Source organism: Heptranchias perlo, chromosome 1 (assembly GCF_035084215.1).
Source record: "Heptranchias perlo isolate sHepPer1 chromosome 1, sHepPer1.hap1, whole genome shotgun sequence".
Lineage (NCBI taxonomy): Eukaryota > Metazoa > Chordata > Chondrichthyes > Hexanchiformes > Hexanchidae > Heptranchias > Heptranchias perlo.
In genome coordinates, this window is record NC_090325.1 from 190,898,240 (window position 1) to 190,924,640 (window position 26,401).

Consider the following 26,401-nt stretch of genomic DNA (forward strand, 5'->3'; position numbering starts at 1 on the left):
CAATTTCCAGGAGCCCAATCCTGGAGTCAAAATAGAGAGAAAGTGAGTGCAGCAGTGATTCCCTGTCCTTTCAACACATTTGTAAATGTGACTGGTACTAAGTGGTGCCAGCAACATCTAGTAGCAGACCATGAATACGACATCCACCGTTACTCACCTTTTTGATGGCAGCCTCCAGCAGTCCTTTTAAAGACTGTTGGTTTGATGATGTTTGCCAGAGAAAATGGACCACAGCATGTATGGCTCGTGCTGTGGACAGTTGAGATCCAATATCGGAAATGGGCCTGAAATAGGTGTTAGGTCCCCAATTTGCATAGTAATGGGCTTAACACTTGTTTCAGGCGGGTGCCCTGGATGACTATCGTGCGCCCTAACCAATATGGTGTGAGGCACATACCCGGCATGGAAGGAACGTACCATATTGGACCCTTCAGTGTCTGAAAAACATGGCGTTGCTCAATCAAATTTCTAAGCCCAACTGTCAAATGGATAAATGGCTAAGATGTAATACTGGGCCAGCACATGGAAGTGTGACAGCAGCCTGGTGATGAATCCTGAGGAGAGTCTCTGCTCTACATCTCCCCACAGCAATATGGCTGAGACCAGCAACTCTGTAGATTGAGATGTTGAATCTTTGTCCCACTACTCTATAGCACCACATGTTGCTGCTCCAACAAGTGCTACCATTATGCTACCCTTCTAAACAACAACTTGCGTTCATATAGTGCCTTTAACGTCGGAAAACATCCCAAGGTGTTTCGCAGGAGCATAATTCACACCCAGCCAAAGAAGGAGATATTAGGACTGGCGACGAAAAGCTAGGTCAAGGAGGTAGGTTTTAAGGAGGATCTTAAAGGAGGAGAGTTGGAGAGGCGGAGAGGTTTCGGGAGGGATTTCCCAAGCTTTAGGGCCGAGGCAGCTGATGGCACGGCCACCGATGGTGGGACGAAGGGAGTGGGGGAAGCACAAGAGGCCAGAATTGGTGCAACGCAAAGTTCTTGGAGGGAGGTAGGGCTGGAGGAGGTCACAGAGATAGGGAGAGGCGAGGCGATGGAGAGATTTAAACACGAGAATGAGAATTTTAAAACTGAGGCTTTGGTGGACCGAGAGCCTCTGTACGTCAGCGATCACAGGGTGATAGGGGCTTGGTGCAGGTTAGACTACGGGCAGCAGAGTTTTGAAGGAGCTCAAGTTTATGGAGAGCGGAAGCTCCCTTCACTGTGACGTGATAGCAAAGCACATGAAAACTTCAAAGCATTGTATCGTGGATTGATAGGAAGCTGCTTTGCACATGTTTCTTCATATGGTTGACTTCCTGATCTTAACCACACCACCACGAAGAGGTGCTGAACAGACAGCAGCTGCCCCCCAATAGCAAGGGAAGGGAAATCGGAAGTGCGGTCATTCTGGGCTTCCCTCTCACACGTTAGAGTGGCATCAATGGAGACCCGAGAGCAAGTGGACTGTCTGCCCTCCAGTCAGGAAAATGAGGAAATAAGAAACATCTTTTAAAACTTCACTGAAAGTCGTCGATCTTTAAAATAAATAATTGAACACCACTTGTCCCTGATTGTGATCTTGGAACTGAGGTAGTGCAGTGCAGAGGGATGACTGTACATCCCTCAAAAGTCCTTTCTTCCGCAGCACGTTACACAGGTAAAGACTAAATACTGTACCTGGCTCTGTGGCCATTGCTAGAAGTAATGGAGTGAACTGGCCCATAAATATTATTAATTTGAAACAAATTCGAAACTTCATCCACAGGAATTGGTGAAAATATATACAAGGGCCTATTTATGCTAATCGAATGCAGTGCTGCTCCTTCAATGGGGCGGCGTTGCCATGGTAAAGTGCCTTGCAATATAGAAAGCTTAGAATAATGGCTTGATCAGTAATGTAATAAATCAAGGCAGATGTAACACCTAAGACAGCAGGAACTAGCAGCAAGGGGGCCAACACAACCAGTCTGCAGCAGTATTTCTGAAGCAGGAGTAAAGCCTGCTCGAAAACCTTCTAATTTGGCAAATCCAACCCCTTGAACAGGATTTAGTCTTTACAGATCATTGTAAGACTTTCTGGAAGACCTGAAGCCTGTATCCCTGAGGTTTTGAAAGCTTGTCGAACTCTTTTCTTTGTTGGACTGACTTAAAGTCTGAGACCGAGTGTTTTGTATTGGACGGTACAGCTAACATGGTAATTACCTTCCAATTTTCTACCTTCTGGATGACGATTCTGAAAATTATTTGACCTTTAGCTCAACTGAAACAAATTCAGTTTCAAACCAAATCTTTGCATTCTCTGAGAAGAAATAGACTATTTTAATTTCACAGTTTAAATGATTGGACACAGCCTTGTATTGGTTCCACACTTGCTCAACAGTGACACTTCTGGTCAGTTGTGGAAGTACAGCAGAAAAGGAGAATGCCAACTTCCAGTTCTCCTGCTGTTCATTTTATTTTTTACAGACATATGGGGGCTCAATTTTGAAATGGTGGCGGGTTGGCAGCGGGGGGGGGGTGCGTGAAGGTGAGCGTGGCAAACCCGATTGACAGGCTGGCTGCCGACGGGCGCTGCAACGCCGAGGGGTGGGGGGAGAGAGAGAGAGAGAGAGAGACGTCATTTGGCACTGGAACAGAGAGTGGAGGACAGTGAAGATCGGGGCGGGGGGAGAGGGGAAGATCACGGAGGGTGAGAAGGGGGAGATCAGAGAGGGACATCGGTGGGGGGAGAGGGGGAGATTGGAGAGGGAGACATCGGGCATCGGGGGCGGAAAGGGACATCGGAGAGGGAGACATGGGGGAGAGGGGAACATCAGAGAGGGAGACATTCGACATTGGAGCAGGGTGGAAAGGTAGGTTTATTTTGTTTTTTAACTTTGTGCAATGGTTTTTTATTTAAGTTATTTACTTTATTTTTGCCTGATCCGGCACGAATCGGAAGCCGTGGGAAAGCCACCCAGGTAAGTTTAAAATCGTTTTAACTCTCTACTATGTCAGAAATAAAGTACCTTAAGTACCTCAATGAGGCACATTTGGTTCTTTAACTATCAGCCGGCGGGACTTCTGCATTTGTGAGGCACACGCGCACACAGGTGCATCCGTGGGGAGCCTGGAAATCAGCGGGTTGGAGCCAGCTTCCTCACGCCCTCGGGATTCCCCCAATTCTTGCAGCCTCCCCCACCCCCAGACCAACCTAGCTTGTTCATGCAGAGAAAACCTGCAGTCCCATCACAGCTTTCAGCTGATTTTTAAAAAAATGATTCCAAGTTTTTAACCTTAATTTCTCTGCCCATAAGTACATTCCACTTATTGATTGGCTTTCATTCTATTTAATGCTGTCCCGTTTTAATTTTAATTGGAAACCTTTGAAAGTGATTGTAAATGTTATCTGTGTCATGTAAAACGACCCTGTCCTGATTCGAGTCTGACTTGATTCCTTTTAGATGAGGGAGGACCTCGGTTTCTGCAAAACGGGGAGGGGCGTTAAAATGGAGCGGGGGGGGCACTTTCCCACACTGATCTGGCTGACTGCAATTTTAAATTTTAAATTGCAGGCAGCAAGGACACCCACCTCAAGCCGGTGAGGTCCTCTTTAAATATGCAGTTGGGGACCTGATGACATTATTGGGGCCTGATCTGCCATTTTAACCTGAAGCCTGAGTGGGGGGAGCGATGGCGGCTTCCCCGCCAGGGACAGCAGCTGGGGTCCAAGCCAGGTGAGTTTTTACATTTTTTTTTAGTTTCTTTGTGGGCCAGGAGGAGTTGAAATGCTCTCCTGGGCTTCACAAGGAAACCATGGATCCATCACCACCGGCCCCCCACCCCCCCGCCCACCTCTTTCTTGATGGCAATTCCCTTCCCAAGCCCTCCGACGGACTCACTTTTTTGCCGGGGAATTCCGGCTCCTGCCCATCGGCCAAGTAGTGAAGTAAATGTGTAAATGGGGCCCAGGAGCTAAAATCTGTTCAGGCCTCAGCATGCAAGCTTGTCACTTGCACTGCCCCCACCTTCCCTCCCCTCTCCTCCATCCCTCCCCCTCCCTCCCCTCCCCCTCCTCCCCTCCCCCCCCTCCTCCCCTCCCCCCCTCCTCCCCTCCCCCCTCCCTCCCTCCCCTCTCCCTCCCTCCCCCCCTCCCCCCCCTCCCCCCCCTCCATGTACCATGTACCCGCCCCGAGTTAAGATGGAGGCCCGTGTCTGTGATGCAACTTTGTGCGTCAGAGTAAAAATAAGTTTTGCTTAAACTCTTCACAAATATGTTGAGGAAAATACACTGAATGATGCAATGTACATTAGCATAGACTCAAAATAAAACCCTCATTCTATTATTAAATCCACACACATAAAGCAGCATTTTACACAGAATTACAGCACAGAAACAGGCCATTTGGCCCATCAGGTCCGTGCCGGTGTTTATGCTCCACACGAGCCTCCTCCCACCCCTCTCCATCGAACCCCATCAACATATCCTTCTATTCCTTTCTCCCTCATGTACTTATCTAGCTTCCCCTTGAATGCATCTATGCTATTTGCCTCAACTACTCCATGAGGTAGCGAGTTCCACATTGTAACCATTCTCTGGCTAAAGAAGTTTCTCCTGAATTCCCTATTAGATTTATTAGTGACTATCTTATATCTATGGCCCCTAGCTCTGGTCTCCCCTGCAAGTGGAAACATCTTCTCTACGTCTACCCTATCAAGCCTTTTCATAATCTTAAAGACCTCTATCAGGTCACCCTTCAGTCTTCTCTTTTCTAGGGAAAAAAGCCCCAGCCTGTTCAGCCTTTCCAGCTAAACTGTAGATCACAAGGGGCAGAAGCATCATTTCTGACTGATTGGCAAAAGTCAAAAGAGTTCATGAAAAGCCAGACAATAAAATCTTCAAAGCAATTCAGTGCTTGAGGTAAAAAGGCAGATAATAGTGGAACTATTTAGCAATGAATCAATTGTTGTAAAATGGAAAGTAATAAAATGTTAGATAATGGCAGAAGGTTTGTCAATTTGGGAAGGATAGTGCATATACAATTGTGAAAATGGTAAATTGAATTTTTTTAAAAAATTTTTTGCTGGTCTCTCAACTTTGTCACAAGGAGTGTGTTGTGGAGAAGACATATTTATGGATTCTCCAACATCCTCTGAGAAATCACAGGGAATGAGAAAATATCTTCTAGTACTGGCCCTTTCAACAAAATGCCACATGCTGACCTTCATTTAGCATGCAGATAACCTTTAACTGGAAAGGTCCCATTGTGGCTTGAGTGCAAGTGACTTATGACAGCTCTTCAAGACAATGCCATATTCAGAAACAGGCAGCAAGACTGTCTTCCTGTCCTCCAAGTTGTTTGCTCTTTCAAGATGACATGCCACAGCAATGGCAGTTTGGGAGCCTAGTAACTTTCACAGTAGCTTTTTTTTCCAAAGATGCGGTTGTAGGTTGCAATCTGAGGCTTCTCTCTTGAAGCCTTGTCGATTGGCGAACAGGCGAGTGATTCATCTCACACTATTAAGAAACATTCCACTTCCACGTCAGGGAAATTCCTGCCATTGGTGATTTATATTTGAATTCATATATATTGCCCGTTCCTTCATCATCGCTGGGTCAAAACCCTGGAACTCCCTACCTAACGGCAGCATGGGAGAACCTTCACCACACGGACTGCAGTGGTTCAAGTGGAAGGCCCATCAACCACCTTCTCAAGGGACAGCTAGGGACAGACAATAAATGCTGGCCTTGCCGATAGTGCCCACATCCCAAGATTTTTTAAAAATTTAATTCTCACTTTTGCCTGGACATAACTATTACTGCAATGACCAAAGTATGGCTATCCCATGTGCAGTGAAGGGATGGAATCAATGTATTCAGTTTTGTACACTTGGCTTGAGAACAAGATCACTATGAAACCAACAACAGACAATTTAGAAAACACACAGAATTTAACTTTCCAACTCAAGAAAAGGAGTTTACACAAAGAAGAAGAAAGATGTACATTTATAGGTTCTCCCAAAGGACGTCCCAAAGCGTTTTTACAGCCAAGGAAGTATTTTTTGAAGTGCAGTCATTGTTGTGATGGGGAACGCGGCAACCAATTTGCGCACAGAAATCTCCCACAAACAGCAATGTGATAATGACCAGATGATCAGTTTTTTAGATATTGGCCAGGACCCCAGGAAGAGCTACCCTGCTCTTCTTCGAATAGTAGCCGTGGGATCTTTTACATCCACCTGAGAGGGCAGACGGGCCCCGGTTTAATGTCTCATCGAAAAGACGGCACCTCTGACAGTGCAACACTCCCTCAGAGGCATGAGTGCTACCCACTGATCCAAGGCTGACAGACAAGAGAGCCTTATTACGAGGTTAGACATAATATGGAGAACTTGAACTCTCTCCATCCGATGGTAGCTAAAACCCAAGTGATGATTTACTGCTCTTTTCCCACCCTGTGGCCATTTTAACGTGGTTATTTTCTTGGGTGTTTGAAGCGTTCGCCTGGCTCCGGCAGGAGCCTCATTAATAAACGCTATTGGGGTTACGATGAGTCATTAGGACCCCAATACAATGCTGACTGAGCGGACTGCCGGTGCCAGTGATCGGTGAAACTCCTCCTCCTCCGAGCCCCGCAAAGAAAGCTTGAGCCGTTGTCGCCCCGGGCTTCCCCCCCCCCCCCTCTTCCGACCCATGGAACCCTCCCGAACACGACCCCCGACTGCCAGCCTGGTGACCTTCGACCTTCACAGGCCCAAAGCCGTCAAGCTGACTCCAGGTGCCTGTTTCAGGTGGGCAGCCGGCCAGCGGAATGTTAATGAAGCCTGGCCATGAAAATAGATCAAGCCTCCCACTGCAGGTCCCTGATCGAACAGCTTAGGCCTCCTGCTGCTTTCCACCCAGGAGTTAAAATTCCCCCTATCGTTCACTGCAATACCGTGTATAAATGATTGATCAGTATAAGTAGATTGAACAGACTCCAGGTGTAACACTGTATGCGGCAGCAATGTAAACATGTGCAAATTCAATCTCGAAATGATGAAATAGATTTGGAGTTGAATCATTTTTCACGAATGTAAACAGAGGCATTAGATACAGAAAGATAGTCAGTCTGAAATGGATTATAAATAGATTCAGAATCGTAAGACTAATTCATCACAAACATGCTACCAGTTTGGAGAGAATTACATCCTCAACTGGTCATCGATTGTTAAATAAATACTCCAGGGTGAGGTCGCGTTGAGGACTGAGGATGCAATTAAAAAAAAAGTGTATTGCAGAATGTAGTACAGACGTGATCAGCTGTTTCTTGTCTCTCACTGATCTCATCTGACGAAGGAGATAATCTCCGAAAGCTTGTGATTTTAAAATAAATTTGTTGGACTATAACCTGGTGTTGTAAGATTCCTTACATTTGTCCACCCCAGTCCATCACCGGCATCTCCACATCATGATCTCATCCTAACAGCAAAGGTGGACAGAGGCAGGACTGACTGATCAAGCATTCAAAAGTTTTATTTTTAAATAAACAATTACTTTTCAAAAGACGAACTCCAGAAAGAGGAGTAATTTGGCTATTGCTTAAAGAAATGTGTACAGGATTTTATATATATATATATCAAATTCCATTATACTTTTTCAGACAAATAGAAGACAAAATGTTGGTACAAGTTCTTAGTCTGTTGTAAATGCAACAGGAGGGTAAAGAACTCACACCTTGATGGTGCACAGTCAAAGGAAGAAAGACTTGATTTTATATAGTGCCCTTCACGACCTCAGGATGTCTCAAATCGCTTTTATAGCCAATTAAGTAGTTTTGAAGTGCAGTCACTGATGTAAGGTAGGTTACGTGGCAGCTAATTTGCACACAATAAGGTCCCACAAACAGCAATGTGTTAATGACCAGATCATCAGTTTTAGTAATGTTGGTCGAGGGATTAATATTGTCCAGGACATTGGGGAGAACTCCCTTGCTCTTTTTCGAAGTAGTGCTGTGGGATCTTTTGCGTCCACCTCAGAGGCCAGATAGAACCTCGGTTTAACGTCTCATCTGAAAGGTGGCATCTCCGACAGTGCAGCACTCCCTCAGTATTGCACTGGAGTGTCAGTCTGGATGATCTGCTCAAGTCTCGGGAGTGGGGCTCGAACCCTCAACCTTTTGACTCAGAAGTGAGAGTGCTACCAACTGAGTTACCACTGACACTTAAATTGGGACTTTACAGCCAATGAAGTACTTTTGTAGCATAGTCACTATTTTCATGTAGGAAATCTAAACAGAGAAAGAGGTACAGCACAGTCCCAGCTAAATTACCAGACCCGATAAATGTCACCAGAGCATGTATTCGAGGTGCTTCATTTCAAAATTTCTTGCAAATGGTGCAGCATTAAAGAGAGAAGGGACAGAGCGCTTTTGGGTGTTTTGATAACCCCAAATCATGCCCTTCATTCACTTCATGTCCCTGACTGAATTTTGAAATGAAAGCTAGGCACTTAGAAAGCATAATAAAACAAATTGTAGTCAGTTTTTTCGCTAGTGTCTGGAAGAATCCATCCTATACGTGTGACATTATATTTACCTAGATGCATCTCTCAATTGAACAGTGATAAAACACTGTGTTTACAGTGACTGATTTGTTCTGAACCAATTATTGGTGCTGATTGAGTTGGATGCAACGCAGGTAGAAACTTTCCAATTTAGCTGATAAGAATTTTGAGCTTTTTGGTCAAAAGTATACTGCATTTAATCGCATTGAAGTTAGCAGCAGACAATGAATGTTTCTTTGAAATGAATGAAAATTGAATGGGAATACTGATAAGAACAACCTCAGGCTTTGAATGGAAACCTATAGCGATTCTCCCAAGTGTTCCTTAATAAAGAGCCTTCATGACAGAAAAAAAAACCCTCTCCTAACCGAGAGAGACTAGTGTTTATATCAAAGTGAGAAATATGAAGCTTGATCCAGTATCATTATCAGGAAAACAAACGTTCAGTGCCCCCTTGTAAGGAGGCACAATGCTGCAGAGGTAGAACTTCATTTTTAAACTGAGAAACCTAAGCGACTTTGGGAACATTAGGAGAGAAGACAAGATCCATCAAGGAGTAATGGCTCGGTAATTGTAAACAATTTTACAACACCAAGTTATAATCCAACAATTTTATTTGAAAATCACAAGCTTTCGGAGGCTTCCTCCTTCCTCAGGTGAATGTCAAGAAATCCTCAAACCTTTCGCATTTATAAATCACAGAACAATACCTGGTGATGACAGATAGTCTTTCCAACTGCCCGTTGCCAAGGCAATCAAAGTGTTCAGACAGAGAGGTGTTACCTACAGGGCCACCGAATATACAAACAACCAAAAAAAAGTGAGGACGGCCTCAACCGGGATCTTGGGTTCATGTCACGCTACACGTAACCCCACCAGCCAACAAAAGTTATCTGTTTTTAATATAACGGGTCATTTACTGTCTTTCTCTTCCTTCCGGATGTTTCTATGGGCTCGAATTTAGCAGGCCTGCGGGTTCCCAGCGGGTGGTCCTCCGGGAGCGTGGTCAACACGCTCGGCGAAATTAGTGGGTTGCCCGCGCGATCATAGCAGGCAACACACTAATAGGAATCAATTACCTGCTCCTCCGGGGTCCACGGCGCTGGTCTGCGCGTTGGGCGGGCTGCGCATGCGCAGTACGATCTGTCAGCTGGAGGCTCTCTAGTTAAAGGGGCAGTCCTCCACTGACAGATGCTGCAACCAATGGGACAAATTGCAGCATGGAGCAGCCCAGGGGGAAGGCTGCTCCCAGTTTAATGATGCCTCACCCCAGGTATCATCAGATGGGGTGAGGAGGAGGGGGAGGACACAGATCTTCCCCCCGGCGGGCGGGAGGAAGCGGCCTGCCTCTGCCACCAAGAAGGCCTGGCTCGAGGTGGCAGAGGGGGTCACCTGTGCCACCAACATATCGCCCACCTGCATACAGTGCAGGAGGCGCTGCAATGACCGCAGTAGGTCAGCCACAGTGAGAACACGAAGTCTTTCCCCTACACTCCGTCTGCCACAACACTGCCCCAACCCCACATCTCCTTCGGCACCGCCAACACTACTCTGTCACATCACCCCTCATACCCACTCAAACCCCATCCTCATCTTACCTCCACCTACTCACCTCGCCAGTACTCATCCTGCCACTAACACGCGACCCAATCCTCATACAATCTCATTGCTCCATCCCGTACTCACCCTCTCGTGCATCTCCCTCACGGCCAGCCTCACTCAACCTGCCACCACCTGTGCTGCAGCCACAGGGCATGCATCACATATGTGCAGTAGGCAGCGTAAGGCAAACGTGTTGTGAGCATGAAGGGGGTGCACAAGGGTGTCTGAGGGTTTGTCCTGGGTGTTACCTATATTGAATTTCAGAGCAACAAACAGCACACATTATATTGACACCACCACTGCCATGTCTCCGCGAATCCTGTCCGTTGTGTCCAATAATGCCCGCTCCTGGGTATCACTATGAGGACCCACCACTGATGCCACCCATCGTGTTACTGCAGAGTAGGTGCAGGTGTATTTGCAGGGCTCTTCCGCGCAGACGACTGAGAGACATCGGCGGTGTAGCCGGCTGCACCCTGGAAGGATGCGGAGGAGAAGTTGTGGAGGGCAGTGGTGACTTTGACAGCGACAGGTAAGCAGTTGGTGCTGGGGCCAGCCAGGAGCAGCTCGGCATGAAAGAGCCTGCAGATCTCCACGACTACATGTCGAGCGAATCTGCGCCTCCCTGTGCACTGCTGCTCGGAGAGGTCCGGGGAGCTGCGCCTCGGTCTGTGGACCCTGCGGCGAGGGTAGTGCCCTCTGCGATGCGTCTCTCCCTGCGGTAGCCCTCCCTCCTGCTGTGCAGGTGGGCGTGCAACAACACCATGTTGGGGGGCTGGTCATGCTGTTCGTCCTCCGAGGGTGTCCACGCACCACCCATCTGGCAGGTGTTGGTCTGAGGGGTTGTGCAGGGTAGGTGGGTGGTTCCTCGCACTAGGGCTGCGGTTTCGTGTCGGTCTGTCCTCTGGCTTGGCGGGGGGTGGTGGAGGGCAAGGGTTGCCCTATGTGACGCGGTGGCCTCCTGCGTGGGTGAGGGCTGTCCACCGTGGAGTGCACCTTGGCACCTGCCACAGGCTGCTGGCTGCAACACGCCTGGTTGGAGGGAGACTGTTTCCCCCAGTGTGGGAAACTCACTGCCTTGAACCCAAAGTCCCACACTTCCTCTTTTGACAGCTGCTTCAGCTCATTAACTGACCTCAACAAGCAAGGTAAGTACTCTCAAGTGGATCCCCGCTGGCTTTAATTGCCTGCGGGATTCCCACCAGCGGGGCTTGCGCGCGCAGCCCCGCACGTCAGCGCGGTACCCGGAAGTGGGCGGGATTTCGGCGCGATCCAGTCACGTGACCGGATATCGGGATTTTCGGGCCCCCCCCGCTGGAAACCCGCAGGTAACCCGACGCGAAAATCGAGCCCTTTGTTTCTGCCTCTCTCTCTCTTTTTTTTTGGTTGTTTGTATATTCGGTGTCCCTGTAGGTAACACCTCTCTGTCTGAACACTTTGATTGCCTTGGCAACGGGCAGTTGGAAAGACTATCTGTAATCACCAGGTATTGTTCTGTGATTTATAAATGCGAAAGGTTCGAGGATTACTTGACATTCACCTGAGGAAGGAGGAAGCCTCCGAAAGCTTGTGATTTTCAAATAAAATTGCTGGACTATAACTTGGTGTTGTAAAATTGTTTACAATTGTCAACCCCAGTCCATCACCAGCATCTCCACATCATGGCTCGGTAATGGCAGGGCTGAGTTTTAAACACCTTAGATTGTAGTAGGGAGATAAGAGGTTCCACAGCTTTGCTGAGTTGGCAATAAGAGGGTTAGGGGAAGAGTCAATGAGTTAAGATTTGATTTCAAAGCAGCAAGGTAGCATGAAGGAGAGCACTTAAATAGGAGCGGCACTAACCTAATAACTGATAAAATAGAGGAGCAAGAAAGGTTGGAATAGAGAAAGAGAAGTTGCAGGTTGGAGATGAGAAGGATTAACGATCGTATCACAAGTGTCCTGCCCAGGAACGCGAGAGAAGTGTTACAAAAGCCTCCCAGATATGGGAGCAGTATTCAAGTCTTGTTTAGGCTTGGGATTTATGGACAATTATTCTTTCATCTTGTGAATTCCTGATGTCAATAATCCCAGTGGCAGTAAGTGCAGAGCTGACAACAGATACTTGTGTCAGGGAGAGAGAAATGGCTGGAGCGAGTCACCACGGCTGCTTTGGTATCAATGGCAGAGGCCACCGAGGGCACTTTGTGGCAGTTCTCATTTCTACATGCGGGGAGTGGGGGCTGGGAGCTGGCAGAGGAAGGGGGGGCAGAATTAAAGGGCAGGAGAAAGTAAAATAGCAAATACTAAAATAGGAAGAAAGTGCCCATGATTCTGACACATTTCTGACTGTAATTCTACAAACCAAAATCATTGAAAACCTCAGATGACAAATTTTCCACTTGCAGTGACAAAGGGAACCATGGCCGCCGTCCATGGTGACATTCCCATCACACTGCTGGTATATGCTGAGCGAGCTGTTGTCACACAAGTTCAAACTCACTTTGGCTTCTCGGGCAGTACAAATAATCAGAATGGCTTAAGCTTCCTTCACGTCCGCCCTTTCATTGTTGTTACCGTCGAAGTGACGCAGGTTCCTTGGTCCCTGTAGAAAGGTTGACGTTCCAACGCCCTTCCCTACCTCTGTAACATTCTCCAGCCCTACAACCCTCCAAGAGCAATGCGTTCCTCCAACATTGGCCTCTTGTGCATCCCTGATTTTCTTCACCCCACCACTGGTAGCTGTGCCTTCAGCTGTCTAGGCCCTAAGATCTGGAATTCCCTCCCTGAACCTCTCCGCCTCTCTCTCCTCCTTTGAGACACATCTTAAAACCTACCTCTTCGACCAAGCTTTTGGTCACTTGCCCTAATATCTCCATATGCGGCTTGGTGTCAAATTTTGTCTGATAACGCTCCTGTGATACACCTTGGGACGTTTTACTACATTAAAGGTGCTGTATAAATGCAAGTTGTTGTGCTAAGCGGTAGGTCAAATGCTTGATCCCACAGTTTGGCACAAGTTGAGTCCCTGATTGCTGCAAAGTGAACAAGGTGAAACATCTAATTGGGGGGGGCGGGGAGTCAGGCATTCGTCATAGGGAGAGGGGAAAGGAGGAAGAGCGAATCATTCTGAACTGCTGTTCTATGTGTGTGTAAGCTACTAGCTCAAGGGCAGCATAGGACTGGGAGTGGGTCACCAACCCCACTCTTGGTTTGGAATAGCATGTGGCATTCGGAAGATATAGAAGGGAGAGAAAATATATATCTTTTTTAAAAGAAGTTATATGTTCATAGCATTTTCAAAAAAAGAATTGTTTTAATGTACTTCCTGATTTAGTGGGTTCTTAGCTTTTGCACTGGCAGCTCATTCACGCTGGATTTCCACGTTTAACTGCGCATGTGTAGTTGCCGGACATTCCTCTATCATTTGCACTGAAATAATGATGAGCGATGTTAGGCTCACCGTTATTTTCTCAAGCAAATTCCGGCCCATTATATTCGAGTTGAAGGGTGCAGGAAAACGACTAACCAACAGTGTATCACGAGATGTTCCGCTCCAGGTAGATTTGGCCCACTGAAGCACTGGGAGAGTACCATAGAACCATAGAAAAGGTACAGTACAGAAGGGGCCACTCAGCCCATCATGTCCATGCCGGCTCGAAGAACAACCAGGTGCCCATTCTAATCCCACTTTCCAGCACCCGGTCCGTAGCCCTGCAGCTTACAGCACTTTAGGTGCAGGTCCAAGTACTTTTTAAAAGAGTTGAGGGTCCCTGCCTCTACCACCAATTCGGGCAGCGAATTCCATACACCCACCACCCTCTGGGTAAAAAAGTTTTTCCTCATGTCCTCTCTAATCCTTCTGCCAATCGGCTTAAATCTATGTCCTCTCGTTCTTGAACTCTCCGCTAGGGGAAACAGGTACTTCCTGTCTATTCTGTCTGGGCCCCTCATAATTTTGTACACCTTAATCAAGTCACCCCTCAGCCTCCTCTGCTCCAAGGAAAACAACCCCAGCCTATCCAATCTCTCCTCGTAGCTGCAATTTTCAAGCCCTGGCAACATTCTTGTAAATCTTCTCTGCACTTTCTCCAGACCAATTACGTCCTTCCTGTAATGTGGTGACCAGAACTGTGCACAATACTCCAGCTGTGGCCTTACCAGCATTTTATACAGTTCCATCATTACATCCCTGCTTTTGTATTCTATACCTCGGCTAATAACGGACAGCATTCCGTATGCCTTCTTCACAACCTTATCTACCTGTATTGCCACTTTCCTGTCACAGGGACCTGTGCACATGCACTCCAAGATCTCTCACTTCCTCTACCCCTCTCAATATATTCCTGTTTACTGCGTATTCGCTTTTACTGTTTGCCCTTCCAAAGTGCATTACCTCACACTTCTCCCGGTTGAACTCCATTTGCCAATTTTCCGCCCACTCCACCAACCCATTGATATCTTGGAGTTTACAGCTATCCTCTTCACTATCAACTACATGGCCAATTTTTGTGTCGTCTGCAAACTTGCCAATCATGCCCCCTACAATCAAGTCCAAATCATTAATATATACCACAAACAGCAAGGGACCCAACACTGAGCCCTGTGGCACACCACTGGAAATGGATTTCCATTTGCAAAGATATCCAGTGACTTTTACCCTTTGTTTCCTGTTACTGAGCCAATTTTGGATCCAATTCGCCACATTTCCCTGTATCCCATGGGCTTTTACCTTTCTGACCAGTCTGTCATGTGGGACCTTGTTAAATGCCTTACTAAAATAAATCCTCCTTGTCACTTCCTTAATGAATTTAATCAGATTTGTAAGGCATGACCTTCCCTGAACAAATCCATGCTGACTATCCCTGATTAAACCATGCCTTTCCAAGTGACAGTTTATCCTATCTCTCAGTATTGATTCTATAATTGTTCGGCCTTTCCCTCGTACCCTCTTTAAACAATGGTACTACATTTGCAGTCTTCCAGTCCTCCGGTACCTCCCCTGTATCCAGTGAGGATTGGAAAATGATCTTCAGAGCATTCGTTATTTCCTCTCTGGTTTCCTTCAATAGCCTAGAAAATAATCCATCCGGCCCTGGTGACTTATCAACTTTCAAGGATTCCAGTCCCTCTGGTACTTCCTCTCTCATTATGTTTACCTTATCCAATATTTCACACCTCTCCTCTTTAACTACTCCGTCTGGATCATCCCTTTCCTTTGTGAATACGGAGACAAAATATTCATTTAAAACCCTACCCACATCCTCTGCTTCTACACATAAGTTACCCTTATCATCCCTGATAGGTCCCACCTTTTCCTTCGCTATCCTCTTGTTCTTAATGTACTGATAAAACATCTTTGGGTTTTCTTTAATCTTACTAGCTAATATTTTTTCATGCCCTCTTTGCTTTCCTTATTTCCTTTTTTATGTCATCCCTGTACTTTCTATACTCCTCTAGGCTTTCTGCAGTATTTAGTTTTCTGTGACAGTCATAATCTTTCTTTTTCTGCTTTATCTTGCCCCGTATACTTCTAGACAATCAGGGGGCTCTAAATTTGGCAGTGCCACCCTTTTTCTTTGAGGGGACATGTCTGCATTGTACCCGTAGAATTTTACTTTTTAGTGCCTCCCCCGGCTTGCCACTGATTTCTCCTCAAGTAGTTGTGTCCAGTCCACTTCTGCCAAATCACCTCTTAGTTCTGTAAAATTTGCTTTCCCCCAATTTAAAATGTTTATTCCTGATTTAACTCTGTCCTTTTCTATAATAATGCGAAAACTAACTGAATAGTGGTCACTATCCCCAATATGGTCACCCACTGTCACTTCACCCACTTGCCCATCTTCATTTCCCAGGACTAAATCTAGAATTGCATCCCTTCTTGTTGGGCTTGTCACGTACTGGCTAAAAAAGTTCTCCTGGACACCGATCAAGAATTTTGCGCCCTCTGTGCCCCTCACACTGTTTGAATCCCAGTTGATGTTAGGGTAGATGAAGTCCCCTACTATGATTGCCCTCTTATTTTTGCACTCAGAAATTTGCCTACATATTTGTTCTTCTATCTCCCTTTTGCTGTTCAAGGGTCTATTTTACACTCCTAGTAGTGTGACTGCCCCTTTTTTATTTCTGAGCTCAACCCATATGGCCTCGATTGATGATCCATTTAGCATATCATCCCTTCTCACAAATGTAATTGATTCTTCAACCAATAATGCTACCCCCCCCCTCCTTTTTTATCACCCACTCTATCCTGCCTGAAAGATCTATATCCAGGGATATTGAGCTGCCAATTATCCCCCTCTTTAAGCCAGGTTTCCGTTATAGCAGTGATAACATGTTGCCACGTGTCTACCTGTGCTCTTAGATCACCTGCTTTGTTTGTAATACTCCTTGCATTGAAGTATATACCCTTTAACCCCATCAAATTCCTGTGCTGGACACTATTTAACCTTTGCTTCTTTTGCCTTTCTGAGTCGCTAACTACGTCACGAACTGCTTTTCTACTTCCCGTTTCCTGGTCTGAATTTGTCCTATCTGTACCTGCCCTTTGGTTCCCATCCCCCTGCCATACTAGTTTAAACCCTCCCCAACAGAACTAGCAAATGCCCTTGTGAGGATATTGGTCCCGGTTCTGCTTGGGTACAGGGACTAGCTTAGTGGTATAAACTGGGCAACATGGACATGTTGGGCCGAAGGGCCTGTTTCCATGTTGTAACTTCTATGATTCTATGATTCTATGAATCATGGCCTTCAAAAGGGAACTGGATAAGCACTTGAAACGAAAAAATGTGCAGGGCTATGGGGCTAGGGCGGGGCAGTGGGACTAGCTAGATTGCTCATGCATAGAGCCAGCGTGGACTCGATGGGCCGAATGGCCTCCTTCCATGCTGTAACCTTCTATGATTCTATGTTGGGGAAAAGTAGAAACAATGATTATCTTTTGTTAAGTGCAGCAATTAACATTACGACCTTGTGTTTGGTACACTGTTACCAACTATATGACAAGAAGTGGAACGGTTGTGTAGTAGTTATGTTACTGGACAAGTACTCCAGAGGCCTGGACTAATAATCCAGAAAACATAAATTCAAATCCTGCCATTGCAGTTTGAGAATTTGAATTCAGTTTTTAATAAAAAGCTGGTATCACATCCTGAGAATAAATACGGGCCATAAATATAAGATAGTTACAAATAAATCCAATAAAAAATTTAGGAGAAACTTCTTTACTCAGGGAGCTCTTGGAATGTGGAACTTGCTACCACATGGAGTAGTTGAGGCAAATTGCATAGATGCCTTTAAGGGGAAGCTGGATAATTACATGAGGGAGAAAAGAAAAGAAGGATATGTTAATAGGGTGAGATGAAGAGGGGCGGGAAGAGGCTCGAGTGGAGCATAAACACTGGCATAGACCAGTTGGGCCGAACGGCCTGTTTCTGTGCTGTACATTCGATGCAATTCTATGAATGAAGTTGGTTTAAGGCTAGTTCAGGTGGACTAGAATGGAAAGCCTCCTTATTGAATGAACCTAAACTTCCAGAAAGCCTTTGACAAAGTTCTGCACTAAAGGCTGGCACATAATGTTGAAGCTGTGGGATTTCAAGATAAAACGAAATAGAAATTGGCTGAAGGGTCGGAAGCAGTGGGTGAATGGATTCATAAATTCAATGCAAATTGCAGATGTGCAGACAATACTAAACTGACTGGAGGGATGAGGGTAGTCAAGTCTGATGAGGTCGCCAAGGACTTAGAAAAAGAGCTAGATAAAATCAGTAAGAGGGAGGATCTGTGGCAGATGAAATTCAATGTCGATAACTCTAAGGTATTGTACATTGGAAGAAAATTTGTGACTTGACAAGCACTAAGGATGTTGAACTAGTTAAGAGTGCAGTTGAAAGAGATTGTGGAATGATAGCAGACTTGGCACTGCCGCTAAATGTGCCCTCTCATTGTGAAGCAGCTAGAAGGAAATAGAATGCCAAACACTACTGAGCCAGAGTCAGCTTGGCTCAGTGGTAGGTAGCACTCTTCACTGCGAAGTCAGAAGGTTGTGGGTTCAAGCCCCACTCCAGACACTTGAGCGTGTCGCCTAGGCTGACACGCCAGTGCAGTACTGAGGGCGTACTGCACTGTCAGAGGTGCCGTCTTTCAGATGAGAAATTAAACTGAGGCCCTGTCTGCCCCCTCAGGTGTATGTAAAAGATGAGAAGGGGTGTTCTGTACAGTGTCGCTGGCCAATATTTATCACTCAACCAACACAACCAAAAACAAATTATCTAGTCATTTATCTCATTGCTGGTCATGGGATCTTGTGATGTCAAAATTAGCTGTTGTGTTTTCCGACATTACAACAATGGCTACACTTCAAAAGTAATTAATTGGCTGTACAGTGTTTAGGGATGTCTTGTTGATATGAAAGGCACTATGTAAATGCAAGTCCTTTCAAACTCTATTGTTGAATCACTGGTGCGTAAGTTGCTAGATGTCATATTGAAACTGAACAGTACTCTGGACAAACTGTAATTTGAGTACTATGTGGAGATTTGGTCACAGAAGGGAAACACACTGGCCAGAAATGTCCTTCGAGCTCCTCCCACTCCATGGCCAGAAGTGCAGTGGAAACCCCAGATGTTTCCGCCAGGTTTCCAGTGAAGATACAGTGGCAGAGTGGGAACAGCTCCAAGGAAATCCCTGACCACTGAGGCCCTGGAGGTGAAGCCCGGTATGCAGTGCTGAGAAGATCCAGAAATCTGACCCCTGGTGTCAGACAGTTGAGTTATCAGGGCAGTCCAGAGAAACTCGGCCTCTTTAGCCCTTGGTAGGAGGCAACTGAAAGGAGACCTTTTAGAAAGGAATGGTAGGTATTAAACGGGAAAGAAAAGACAAATCTGGACCATGATTTCAACAGCGGGAAAAGAGGGCATGGATTGAAAGTGGCGAAAGGCAAATTTCGGAGTAAATTTGGGAACTTCTGCTTCAAGCAAAAAAATGATCAACACTTGGAATGAACTTTGAGTAGGGTAGTGGAGGCAAAACTTTGAAGTCACTTAACAACGGTGACTGCACTTCAAACGCGATCAATTGGTCGTGAAGTGCCTGAAAAGACATTAAGTGCTGCAACACGAGTTCTTTATGTCTCTTTCTTTGTATTAGCACTTTCTCTCATCGAAAGACAAGGGCCCTGAATTTCCGTGGGCTTTTCCACTCTCCTGGAGAGGTGAATCAATGGGGCGGGGGAGAAGGGGAGGAAGCGATGTAAACAGCTCAAAATAGTCACGTATGCCATTTCTCCCGGCGTTCTGTCACTCTCTCGTCAGAGTTATGGCAGGAGATCGGGAGGACTCCCCTCCCCACCCCACACCCCCACCCCCCGCGGAACTTCCGCGCCAAGTTCTTTCAAACATATGATGCTTCCGCAAAAGGTAACGACCCACACGGCCATGAGAACGCAGTGCTATCAGGACGTGTCGTGATGTTTGGACAAAATCTACTTCAGGAATATTTTACTGATGTGGCAGTTCTCTCGAGAGCATAAAAGAAATCTCAAGACTACGAAGCAAAACACTGAACCAACACATTTAAATGTTAGAGGAACTAACTGTCCCAACGACAGTGATTAAAATATTAATCTCCAGAGCTTGTCTGCACAATCTTAACTGATAGTAAATTTATAAAACATGTTATTTAGTTGAATCGACCCATTGCTTTGCACCAACAGTACTGTCATTGTGAAATTGGAATCTCAAATGTGCCTAGACTATCCCACCATGCATTTGGGATCGTGCTGAAATAAGCTGTATTTTTGTTCGAAGCACAGAGATTTGTAATCTCACTTCAAGATTGGATCTGACTGCAGTAAAATTCTAAAGGCAAGCAATCCAGTGATGTCTTCAGTTAACAAGTCCACAATCAGCCCACGTTTATGACTTTAGGCCCCATTAATATGGCGCTGGACTTCACCAACTATCATCCACATTGTATCTTCACTTCTGTTTCTTCATCTAAAATAATGAACCTGAGCCAACCTGAGGATGGTTTTAAAATGGGACAGAAAAACATTGAAAAAAAAATCTTGATTTATATATTGCGGTTTGAAAGCATTGGCGAAATTTCATTCGCGTTGTAAAAGTCCAACATAAATCCATGAAAGAGCAAAGAAAACACACTTAACTAAACATAGAATAAATAGCCACTATTGCAAGAAGCCAAACAGATCAGATAAGATCAGAATGTAATCTTGTGTTGACAAGCAAATCTAGAAAGTAACGATGCTTTTTATTAATGGTCTGAGAGCACCAAGCAACAAAGAGTCTTTAACAGCAACTGGAGTGTTTCTCTATAATCTGGTGCCGATACAGCTGAAAGCTCTTTGCCTCAGCAGAAAGAAGGCATTCAGCTGCAATAAATACACGGCCTGTTGTGTTGGCTCACTGGTGCAGACTACATGTACAATATGCAGTATGATGCCTTTTATTGGACTGACTTAATTGATGCAAAACTTTCAGAATCTCATGAGATCCCCTTCCTCAGATGATGTCAGTGAGCATCAACTCTACATTTGTATACAGAAAGGAATTAAGAGGATAGTAACGTTAGTGAAACGATGGGGTGAGATGAAGTTAAGAGAACGGGAGCAGGCTCGTGTGGAGCATAAACACCGGCATAGACCATCGATTGGGCCGAATGGCCTGCTTCTGTGCTGTAAATTCTATGTAATTCTTGGGACGTTTTACTACATTAAAAGGCGCCATATAAATGCAAGTTGTTGTTGAAACGTAAGACAATGCGAATGATTAATAGGCGACGACTTTCAGGTACTTGAAACAGTTCACTCTCGACTGCAAACTACAAGCTTGATAGAAAGAGAGAAGCAACTTCCACAAGTTAATACTATCACTGTTTGGAGCGATTTTACAGCTGAGAACAAGAATGTTGAGCCGAACATGGCGCAAATAGTATTTCTGCTGGGTTCTCGTCAGAGGTACTTCTTGAATAGTTGCCCTTTTTTTTTCAATGACGTCAGCGATAAGAAAACATAATGCTTTTCATTCAGCTCTTACTGTGTGTCAGCTGGCTTTAGAGCTGGAACGCCTTCAGTGGTGTTTCAAAAATAAGAATCTACTGCCAGCGTTCGAAGAAAAAAAAAACAAAGCACCGAAGAGCGTCGTGTCTTTTCTCAGCGAGCCGATGAATGAAGGGGCTCCTTTAAGATAAACACTTTGGGGGGAAGGAGAAAAATTGTTTGAGATTTGTTGGAGCAGGTAAAACACTGAGACACCGCAGTCGGCCTTTCAGCTCTGGCTGCATGTATCAAATGGCATTTGTATGGAATGAGTATATGAGTGACAGATGGGTGCTTTTCACTTCACAGGTCGTTGATTCCAATCTAGTGGCTTTTGACTGCCACTGGATCTTCATAAATGAGGTAATTGTTCATGAGCAAGGAGCAGGGAGGGATGGGGGGGGGTGGGGAGAAACGAAGCAAATCTCGACCAAAGTTTTGCCAAGTAGCAATGGATATTATAATCACTTTTTATCTCAACAGTACAAAGACATGAATATGTAAAGAGCCACCCTGAGTCTCATTGTTTACTAATGATCCCTGTTATCTCATGCAAAGTTAAAGTATACTGTGGAATGTAACGAATACAAATAGAATGAGAATTATGTTTTATATTCCCTGTGCAAGATGATTGGCAGCGCTACCCCTGCGGAGCTGTCTGAGTCTACCCTCCTGCCTGAGAGTATGTACTGGAGGGTTTCCTGTTGGACATACAGGCCTTCTTTGTCAGCCCAATGAATATGTCTCAGCAGTGTTGCTTTGTTTCATTCATACTTCAGTTCCTTGGCAAAACTTCTGGTCGCCTGGAATCTGTCGTTAGAAAGCTTTTGTCTGTTTGGGTTGAGTCACTGCGCTCGTTTTAAAGAGACACTGTCACTTTTGATCAGCTTGCAGCTGTTTAAAAACTGAACATGCATGACTTTTAAGGAGGTCACACAGCTGGTTGACTATGAACTTATTGAATTATTATTCACAAAAATGTGATACTGAGGTGAATATAGTCAAATTAAAGGCCTCTTGCGGTTCAAAAAAGAGCTGAGGAACCAATCACGCAGCACTTCCAATTGCTAGATCCATCCTCCTTGATCAACTTTCACTGCCATGGACGATTACGAGCTAGTGCAATATTTGATCATTTTGTGCTCAGAATGTTTTCATTAGATTTAGAATAGCTGGGCTGCACAATGAGGCAGTGTGTTAGCAGTCTGCCATCTGCACAGAGTGGCAGGATACAGGTTTCCACCATCATCGCCCCTCTCCCCCTGTTTATCAAACTAGGCTGTGCCATGCTAGACGCCTCCCCAGGTGAGGTCTTCAGGTGAGTCAACTCAGACAGCTTGTGTCCTTTTCCCGAGAGAAAGTGGTAGGGTGGTATTGGTAGAGGCCAATCATTTGCCTGATGGGAAAGTGGCACTCCTGCAAGAGGAAGACATAACTAAAAATGAGGTTTTTAAAAAAAAAACACAATTTGAATATTCAACATTTTCCACAGACACACATAATTCCTGCCAAATAATTATTCTCAAGAGTACAGAATATGTGCGGTAGACTGACAGGAATTGAAAGTGAATCACCGCTGAATGTATATTTAATAAGACTGTAAACATCTGCATAGAGCTGCCCGATTACACTTCTGGAGGACGTTAAAGCATTTATGGATGTCCCCGGTAACTTTCTGTCATCGATGTCTGCCACAATTATCTGGGAATTATCGTAGCACAGTACAGAAGTGAAAGAAACTGCTTTGACCATTGTTCTCACTCCTTCTGCGCACCATGTACAACTTACCCTATCATGGACCCGACCAAGGGTTGCAAATTCTGGTTGGACGTATTCCTGGACATCCTGTCTCCAACTGCCCACCCAATCAAACAGTCTTTAACCCCCTTCTCCAACATTTTTAAAACTAATAAACAAAAGTGTTCAAAGACATTTTTTTTAAAAACACGCACAATTTTTTTTAAATGCCCGTATGATTTTTCTCATGGGTTTTTGCTCGCAGCAATTTCCAGTCTTTTCAATCTTTAGTTCCTGGAGACTCCAGGACAATCCTGGAGAGTTGGTAACACTAACTCTACCCCAAGCACTCAAACTTCTAAAGGAAGGCTTTGTACAAATATTCCCTGATCCCAAAAGGTTAACCCGCAGAATTCTGGAATATGCACCTATCTTTTCATCCCCATTATTAAATCCGGGCTTGCTGCCCTTCACAAATGATGCTTTCTGCCTCAACAGCACGCAAACCTTTCTTAAAACTTCGGTGATGGATATTTATGCCTGAGCTATGAATTCATAGGAGCATAGGAACAGGAATAGGCCATTCAGCCCCTCGAGCCTGTTCCGCCGTTCAATCGGATCATGGCTGATATATATCTTAACTGTATTCATAGCCCCACACAAAAAGTAATGCTGCTGCACTATCCACAGTGGCAACAGGTAGGAATGTCAATGTTGGCTGACAAGGGTAAATACAGTGAGGCACTAGTTAAATTTAATGACACAAGAACCAACAGCTCAGTGAATTGGGCAGGCCGATCTCCGCGCCTGAGTTTCCCATCTGTGCTCCCATCGAGCAAAGCTCAATGCCAGGAGCATATCCTCGCTGAATTTACCTCAGCAAGTGAATGAGATCTTGGTGACTGACACCCCTTCCCCCACCTCCGTTATAGTTATAGGCCGGGAATTTCCTCGGGGTTACCGCCACACTCCCGGCAAAGTTACGACGATGGAGCAGGAACACCTCCGAGGAAATTCGCGGCCGTAGTTCCTATCGACTTGAAGCACTCAAATAATAAATTCGCTAACCTCAGTGTTGCAGTGAGGTTCCGGTATCATCAATATTTTGGGGGAGGGGGTTTCCCCTGTAATTTGTAAGCCTTATAGAAACAAAATTCTTCCACAATTCCCCAAACACGATGATCTTTCGTTTCTGTGAAGGAAACTAAAAATTGAGGATGAGGTGTAGTTAGGGTCGCCAACTCTGGTCGGTCATATTCCTGGAGGTTTCATCACATGACCTCCTGCCCCCACGCTCCCGCCATTGGTCGCCCAACACGTCCATTCTCACTGTGCCCCACCTTCCCACACCAATTGTAAAGCGAACAGACTCTTCATTACCCGATTGGATGATTCTTGACTGTCAGTCAAACAACCTTTTCTCCCCCATCTCCAATATTTTTGGAACTGATAAACAAAAGTGTTTCAATGAAAAAAAAAACATTTTTCTTTTATTGCCCCTATGATTTTTCTCCTGGGTTTTGCTTGCAGCAGTGTCCAGGAAATTAGTCTTTAATTCCTGGAGACTCCAGGACAATCCTGGAGGGTTGGCAACCCTAGATGAAGTGCTTCTCTTCTACGAAGAGGCTGGTTCAAGAGGCCTGAGCATAGAAACATAGGAACAGGGGTAGGCCATTCAGCCCCTGAAGCCTGTTCCACCATTCACTAATACAATGGCTGATCTGTATCCTAACTCCTCAGCTTGGCTCCATATCCCTTAATACCCTTGGCTAGAAAAAAATCTATCGATTTCAGATTTAAAATTGTTAATTGAGCCAGCATCTACTGCTTTTTGTGGGAGAGAATTCCACCCTTCTACCACCCTTTGCGTGAAGAAGTGTTTCCTAACTTTTTTCCTGAATGGTTTGGCTCTGATTTTAAGGTTATATCCCCTTGTCCTAGACTCCCCCACCAGTAGAAAAGGTTTCTCTCTATCTACCCTATCAATTCCTTTCAAAATCCTAAAAATCTTAATCAAATCTTCCCTTAACCTTCTATATTCCAGGGAGTACAAGCCTAGTTTATGTAATCTCTCGTCATAATTTAACCCTTGGAGCCCTGGGAACATTCTGGTGAATCTGCGCTGCACGGCTTCCAAGGCCAATATATCCTTTCTAAGATGCAGTGACCAGAACTGTACACAGTACTCCAGATATGGTCTAACCAGGGCTTTGTATATCTGTAGCACAGGCCACCTCCTGCCTGGCCACCTCAGTAGTACATGGGGGCAGAAGGCAAGAACACACAGTGAAACAAAATATTGTAACCTTCTGCTTTAGCGATTGTAGCGAAAAGTGGGGAAAAAGACCTCTCTGTCAAAACTAATTACGCCTCAAATGTGTCAATTGGTGGGAGGGAGGATTTTTTTTTTGCACAATGCTTCTAAACAAGGCACTATCTCACTCTGCACTGTTTCAGTTTTCCCCGTGTTGTTTGTGAGAGGACGGGACTGTACGAATAATTAATTAACGTAACATTGCTTGCGTTAGTACAACCCTCAATCTCTTATGTAAGAACTGCACTTTATAAAGCACTGGTTCATTCAGCACACAACAAAAGTGAGTTGAAATCATGCTGTGTGAGAGGGCATTACTAATGAATAGGTTATTTTAAATGTGAATGCCTTCTTTAAAATTGCAGAGAGATATTTTATATGAATGTATCAATTCTTAATAGCGCGCAGCGGGGTTTTGATCCAAAAGTCTCCCGAGCAGGAGTGTTTAAGCCCGTTATCTTTGTGGGACGATATCGTGTAGACGATGGAATCTCGCAGCCCACTGATTTTAGTCCATATTCCCGCTAATGTGCCCACACCTCAACGTGCCGACACTAACAGCATTGTTGTTCCAATGTAGAATTTATCCACCAGCGAGATAACAGCGCAGAGAATGGCCCCTTTGCAAAACTCCGAGCCCACAAAACTCAAGCAGCAAGTACGAATCATACAGGACAGAAGGAGGCCATTTGGCCCATCGTGCCTGTGCCGGCTCTTTGAAAGAGCTGGCCAATCAGTCCCACTCCCCTGCTCGTTCCCCATAGCCCTGCAATAGAATAGAACCCAGAGGCCTGAGCTTTTGGAGGCAGGATTCCCAAAGCCCATGGGCCCTGGATTGGACATGGTGCTCTAGATTTCATTCCCTGCAGTTTTTAATGTACTTGCTAATGCTACGTACCTGCCTCTGCTCCTTTAGTACAGCCGTTAACCCATTTAAAATAAACAAGTTAACATCATCATTCATATAGCACAAACTGGAAATGAATGCAAACAAGTTAACCAGTTCCCTGCACGAGTGCCAATGAGCAACATATAAATACAAGGGGTGGGGGAGGTGCAATCGGTCTTGGACAGTAGCGCAAAACGGGCGATTGCGAATCGGCGGCTCGTTTTACACCTTGTCCCGTTTTCTTTTCCATTGAAGTCACTCGAAGGGGGTGTAAGTTGGGCTGCCGATACTCCATCCC

General features: G+C 45.4%; 1 protein-coding gene across 1 annotated transcript in view; it reads left to right on the forward strand.

Moving 5' to 3' along the window:
• grid2 (glutamate receptor, ionotropic, delta 2) overlaps positions 1-26,401 on the forward strand; it is a 700,148-nt gene that overhangs the window by 420,106 nt on the left and 253,641 nt on the right. The window contains exon 7 of the mRNA XM_067984186.1: positions 21,473-21,526. Within this exon, the coding sequence (XP_067840287.1) occupies positions 21,473-21,526 (54 nt within the window). The remainder of the gene's footprint in view (positions 1-21,472; positions 21,527-26,401) is intronic.